The sequence below is a fragment of the Merops nubicus genome, unplaced genomic scaffold, assembly GCF_000691845.1.
Source record: "Merops nubicus isolate BGI_N331 unplaced genomic scaffold, ASM69184v1 scaffold12252, whole genome shotgun sequence".
NCBI lineage: Eukaryota > Metazoa > Chordata > Aves > Coraciiformes > Meropidae > Merops > Merops nubicus.
In genome coordinates, this window is record NW_008592905.1 from 258 (window position 1) to 6,811 (window position 6,554).

A 6,554-nucleotide genomic window follows, 5' to 3' on the forward strand; every position below is an offset into this window, starting at 1 on the left:
AGGACAAACCCTTGGTGCAGGGGTTGGATCCTGACCTCTCAGCTTGACTCCTTTCCTTCAACTCCCATCCAATACCTGTCACCACCTCCCTCAGTGTGCAGCCCCCATTCGAGCCACAGCAGCTCTGTGAGGACTCACCGAGCGCTCTCCTCCCCACGTGTCCCATTCCAGCTCTGGTCAGCCTTATGAGCTGCACCAAGGTGTCACTTCTGGTGTCACAGCCTCTCCCCCATCCCCTCCTGCATGTCCTCTGCTCCCCCAGCCCCCTCCCCTGCTGGGGCCCTGGCTGTGTGAAGCCCTGCCAGCCCTGTGGTGAACATCCCCCAGATCTCACGTGTTGGAATAAAATGCCAAGAGAGCTGGAGAGCCTGTGACCAGCAGCCTCTGCCTGCGTGCTCCTTGCAGCTTCTGAAGGCCAGCATGGTCACCCCCCTGTATTCACTGAACATTGCTCACTTCAGACTTGTTCTGAGGATTCATGCTGCTGAGTAATCTCTGGTGCCTGTTCTCACACAGCGTTGACAAAGCCTGGAAAGAACTGAGCAACATCCTCTCGGGAATATTCTGTGCTTCTCTCAACTTCATTGACTCCACCAACACAGTGACTCCCACGGCATCCTTCAAGCCCCTGGGTTTAACCAACGGTGAGCTCAGCTGGCACTCAGCTGCCCAGCTCTGCCCTCACACTCCTGCCTCTGGCTTGAGTTCTGCCCCGTGCCACTGCGGGCAGTCTGGGGGCAGGTCTCGCAGTGACTCTGTGTCTGCAGTGATGAGTGAGGCTGGGATTTGAGCAGAGGAAACCCACGAGCAGTGGCAGATGCTCTCAGGCCCTCTGTGTCTCTGAAAAATATTTTCTGAAGCAGTAAGGACTGCTGGATGGAAGGCACTCTTGAAAAAATCTGCTAGAATATCCTGTTACCTGTTCTTTCCAAAGGGTACTGAACAGAGTGAGATCCATTGCTGCTTGAGCTCGTGCTGTTTTGGGCACACTGAGCGGGTGCTGGGCTGTGGGGTACACTGTGGGTGGAACAGGTCTGCTTCTGGCTTTCTGCCTGTAGCAGTGCCAGCCTGCTGAGCCTCCACCTCCCTGCCCAGGGACAGACCACCACCTCCTGAGATACGCTGTCCTGCCCCGGGAGGTTGTCTGCACAGAGAACCTCACACCTTGGAAGAAGCTGCTGCCATGTGGCTCGAAGGTAACAGCCAGTCCTGCTGCCTCCCTGGGCTCCTGGCAGCAGCCCTGGAGCATGTGCTGGGGAGTCTCTGTGAAGTCCCAGCAGGGCCTTTCTCTCAGTGGGGCCAGAGAACAGACCTGGGCCTGTTTCTCCTTCTCTCCTGCAGGCTGGGCTGGCTGTGCTGCTGAAGGCCGAGCGCCTGTTCCACAGCAGCTACCACTCCCAGGCAGTGCACATCCGCCCCGTCTGCAGGGTAGGCATTGGGCTCAGCACCCCCTGTAACACCCCCATGGGAAACTTCAGGGCCTTCCTGTGGCACTGCAAGGTGCCAGGCTTGCCCAGCTTCCCTGGGGTGGGGTCACTGTGTCTGACACAGCTGTTGTCCCTCTTCTCTGGTCGCTGTGTCCCTTTGGGATTCTTGGAGTGCTGCTGGAGTTCCAGCCCTGTCCTGGTGTCCTGCTGCTCCAGAGGGGTGTGAGCTCACCTGTCTCTCTCCTCCAGGATGCCTCCTGCCTGGCTGTGTCGTGGGAGCTCAGACAGACCCTCACGGTGGTCTTTGACAGCTTTTCCAGTGGGCAAGGACAGAAAGGTGAGCGTGGTGGCAGCGTGCCGTGGTCCTGGAGAGCCCCTGGCCTGCAGCTCTTCACCCCGTCCCCGCTGGCTTTGCTCCCCACAGACTGGTCCCTCTTCAGGATGTTCTCCCGCACGCTCACCGACGCGTGTCCCCTGGCGTCACAGAGCAGAGTCTACGTTGACATCTCCCCCAGGAACAAGGTAATGCTCACAGAGCAGAGCACACCCCTGCTCCCCCTGCTCTGAAGGGCTCCGAAATGTCCTCCCCTCCACCCCCTGCATGGCCAGGCCCCCCAGGAGCCCTCTGGGGCTAGCGAAGGGAGGTGGCTGGTTGCCCTCCTCTAAGCAGGGCTGCAGGGATGAGCGTGGTGCTGTCAGTAAAAACACTAGGCTGGCCATTGGGTGGGAAGGCTCCTTACCCAGCACTGCCAGTTACTCCCAGGAGCACTTTTCCCTTCACAGTCCATTTGCTTTCTCAGGAAAAGGAGTTGCTGGAAGTGAGCCCTGCTCCAGCATCTCTACACGAGGCTGTTGTCCAGGGGGAGAAGAGAACCTACGCCGTCTACGACCTGCTGAGCCCCTCTCTCTTCAACACATCTCGCAGCCTCAACGTGCAGCTGAAGTGGAAGCGGCCCCAAGACAGCTGTGAGTGCCCAGAACTCCCTTCCACCCCCTCCCCTGGCCGGGGCTGCAGGCCTGGCAGTGGTTCCCCTGCCCTGCTCTCCCCCGCAGCGGAGCTGCCGACGCCCGTCCTGCACGCCCAGCGCTACGTCAGCGGCTACGGGCTGCAGGCTGGGGAGATCAGCACCCTCATCCACAACACCCACCCCTACCGGGCCTTCCCCGTGCTCCTGCTGGAGACCGTCCCCTGGTACCTGCGACTCTACGTGCACACTCTCACTATCCTCACCAAGGGGAAGGAAAACAAGCCAAGTATGTAAAACCCTCCCGGGGAGCCCCTGCCGCCCGGTTCCCTCGGCACTAGCAGCTCATTCCAGAGATGGTTTAGTCCCTCCCGCGGGCCACAGTGCTCCCTGAGAAGCTGGAGTGGGAAACAAAACATCCTAAGATATTTTTCTAGCCTTCAGCTCAGTGCTCACCACTATTGAGTCTGTTTTATAAGAGGCGTGTGGGTGGTGTTTCAACGAGGGTCTTAACTGAAGCAAATTGATTATTATAGTAAAGGAGGCTGGGTTTAAAACTGATGACTGGGTCTTATTTTGCATTTCTACCTTTCTTTATGAACACCTGACTTTCTTGGGTCATCAGCTCTAACGACCAGCCAGACTTACCTTTGACATGTGCTTTTTGCTGCCTGTGCATCTCCCATGTGCCCAGAAAGCCTCTCCCAGGGCAGTGGAAGTAGAAGCACCCACCCCACGGGAGAGGTCCAGGCAATATGGGCTTGGACAAGGTCCCCCTGGTGCCACTGACACGTTTCTTTGGGGTTAGGTTATATCCACTACCAGCCAGCCCAGGACCGGAGACGGCCTCACCTCTTGGAAATGCTGATCCAGCTGCCAGCCAACTCTGTCACCAAGATCACAATCCAGTTTGAGAGGGCCTTACTGAAGTGGACAGAGTACCCACCTGACCCAAATCACGGCTTCTACGTCAGGTAACCACATTCCTCAGCTCCTTGTCCCCTTCTGGGCCTCATGTAGGACTTGCTGCCCAGGTCTCTGGGGCAACATATCTTGAACACATCCATCAGTGAGCTGGATGAGGGGCCAGGGTGGACTCTCAGCAGTTTTCCTGATGATACCAAACTGGGAGCAGTGGCTGACATACCAGAGCTGCCCTGCCATCCATCCAGGTCTGGGGAACCTCTTGAAGTTTAACAAGGGCCAGTATAGAGGCCTGCCCCGGGGAGGAATAACACCCTGCACCAGTACAGATCAGGGGTGACCTGCTGGGAAGCAGCTCTGCAGAGAAAGAGCTGGGAGTGCTTGGGGACAACAGGTTCACCATGAGCCAGCAGCAGGCCCTCATGGCCAAGAAAGCCAGTGGTCTCCTGGGGTGTGTGAAGAAGAGAGTGGCCAGCAGGTCAAGGAAGGTTCTCCTGTCCCTCTACTCTGCCCTAGTGAGGCCAGTTCTGGAGTATTGTGTCAAATTCTGGGCTCCCCAGGTCAAGGGACTACTAGAGAGAGTCCAATGGAGGCTGCAGAGGTGCTGAGGGGACTGGAGCATCAGAGGATGAGGAAAGGCTGAGAGCCCTGGGGCTGTATAGCCTAGAGAATACTGAGAGGGGCTCTGATCAGTGTTTAGAAATATCTGGTGGGGGGTCGAGAAGATGGGGCCAGACTCTTTTCAGTGGTGCCCAGTGATAGGACAAGGGGCAATGGGCACAAACAGGAACACAGGAGGTTCCATCTGAACATGAAGACAAACTTCTGGACTTGGAGGGAGCCAGAGCCCTGGACCAGGCTGTGGAGTCTTCTCTGCAGAGACTCAAAACCCGCCTGGACGCGATCCCGGGCACCCTGCTCTGGGTGACTCTGCTGGAGCAGGGCGGGTGGGATGAGATTCCAGAGGTCCCTTCCAACCCCCCTGTGCTGGGATTCGGTGATGGGGAACACTCCTGCCATCCCTTTGCCAGCAGGACTGACCCTAAACGTCCCTTGTCTCCCCAGCTCCTCCGTGCTCAGCGCCCTGGTGCCCAGCGTCGTGGCGGTGAAGGACGTGGACGTGGAGCAGAGCCCCCTCTTCACCTCGCTGTGAGCGTGCCGGGCAGCGGGGCCACGGAGGGGAGGGCACCGAGGGGTGCCCCCCTGGGCAGGCTGACCCCCCCTTTCCTGCCTCTGCTCCCCAGGTTTCCTTCCTCCGACAGCTCCAGCTACTTCGTGCGCCTGTACACGGAGCCGCTGCTGGTGAACCTGCCGACGCCGGATTTCAGCATGCCCTACAACGTCATCTGCCTGACCTGCACGGTGGTGGCCGTGTGCTACGGCTCCTTCTACAACCTGCTCACCAGAACCTTCCACGTGGAGGAGCCCGGCCGGGGAGGGCTGGCCAAGCGGCTGGCCAACGTCATCCGCAGGTTCAGGGGGGTGCCCCCGCTCTGAGGGGAAGGTCACGGGGCTCCCTGGGGGCACCTCCTGCCTCCTGTCTTTGCTGGGAGCAGCCTGCTCCGTGTTGCTGCCTGGATCTCTCTTTGGGGGTCTAACAAAGTGAGGTCACTTCCACCACTGAGATGGGGAACGGCTCTAAGGCCGTCGACTGCTGCACTGCTCTGGGACTGGGAATGGTGTGGGGCCTCTGAGGGGTAATTTATGTGTTGGGGGAGATGCTGGAAGTAAACTTGAGCTGGTTTGTACATCTGTGCTTCTCCAGGTTGGTTTTTCCTCTGACCCTCTAAGACTTGGCGAGCTGCTAAGTCTCCTCTGAGCCAGCTGGGAGGAGACACAGATGTGGGAGGGGGAAGGCTGTGATCTGCAGTGAAGAGGTGGGGTCACCTGCTCTGCTCTACCATCTCACCTTCCACAGCTCCCTCCCGCCACACTTCACCATATTTGAGCCAGTTTGCAAATTAGTTGTTGGCCATGGTGTGCATCTGTCCTCTCAGCCATGCCAAGGGTTTATTTTCTTCCTCAGGAAAAAGCTGCTCTGGCTGCCAGTTTCTCTTTGCAGCATTTTGAGCCCCCATCAACCTGCTCACCCCTCTGCTGCAGCACAAGGTCCTGCTCTGGCTCCTTGGGATAGTTTCTGGTTGTCTGCCCTGGCAGCTCCCCTGCACCCACAGTGTCCCTGAGCTTTGGGGAGCCTCTGAGCTCAGCACACCCCAAATGCTGAGCTGGGGCCAGCCAGGCTGTGCTGGTGGGCAGCAGCCCCAGTCCTCCCAGAGAGCTGGGCTGGGAATGCAGGGCTCAAACATCTTAATGTTTGTGTTTTTTTTTCATGGGCTGTTTCTCTCCCTTCCCTGCATGGCCTCCTTGGGAGCCCAGCCAGCACTGGGCACGGCTGAAGCTGTGCTTGGTGACTTGCTGTGAGGAGTCTGCAGAGATAAGGGCTGGAGCTGGAGACATGCCATACAGAATCCCAGCATGGTGGGGGGTGGAAAGGGCCTCTGGAGATCCTCTCGTCCAACCCCCTGCTAAAGCAGGGTCACCCAGAGCAGGCTGCCCAGGATCATGTCCAGGAGGGTCTGGAATCTCTCCAGAAAAGAGACTCCCCAGCCTCTCTGGGCAGCTGCTCCAGGGTTCTGGCACTCTCGAAATCCAGAAGTTTGTCCTCATGTTCAGATGGAACCTCCTGTCTTCCAGTTTGTGCCAGGTGTCCCTTGTCCTGTCCCTGGGTACTGCCAAAAAGTCTGGCCCTGTTCTGCTGCTCCCTGCCCTTTAGCTATTGATCACCATTGATCAGATCCCCTCTTGGTCTTCTCTTACCCAGGCTATACAGCCCCAGGGATCTCAGCCTCTCTTCATCACTGATGCTCCAGTCCCCTCAGCATCTCTGTACCCCCTTGTCTCTCTTGACCTGGGGAGCCCAGAATCTGACACAATACTCCAGAACTGGCCTCACTAGGGCAGAGTAGAGGGACAGGAGAACCTCCCTCAACCTGCTGGCCACACTCTTCCTCACACACCCCAGGAGACCACTGGCCTTCTTGGCCATGAGGGCCCACTGCTGGCTCGTGGTGAACCTGTTGTCCCCCAGCACCGACCTGTCCAGGGGCAGGGGGTTACTGCCCGCCGGGGCCGGCCTCCACACGGGCCCTTCTGGGACCTCAGGGGCTTCCCCGGCCAGGCCTGGATGGATGGGTGGATGGATGGAGGGATGGACGGACGGATGGATGGAGGGATGGAC

General features: G+C 58.5%; 1 protein-coding gene across 1 annotated transcript; it reads left to right on the plus strand.

Annotated features, from left to right (window-relative positions):
- Nucleotides 1-516: 516 nt before the first annotated feature.
- On the plus strand, nucleotides 517-4,901 carry PIGT (phosphatidylinositol glycan anchor biosynthesis, class T; the record flags this gene model as incomplete). Its single annotated transcript, XM_008935293.1, has 10 exons — nucleotides 517-644; nucleotides 1,096-1,196; nucleotides 1,342-1,428; nucleotides 1,677-1,764; nucleotides 1,852-1,949; nucleotides 2,228-2,393; nucleotides 2,481-2,681; nucleotides 3,201-3,366; nucleotides 4,382-4,465; nucleotides 4,561-4,901. Coding segments are annotated over 10 exons (1,372 nt in total), but the record flags the coding sequence as incomplete, so codon positions are not given.
- Between the last annotated feature and the right edge of the window lie 1,653 nt (nucleotides 4,902-6,554).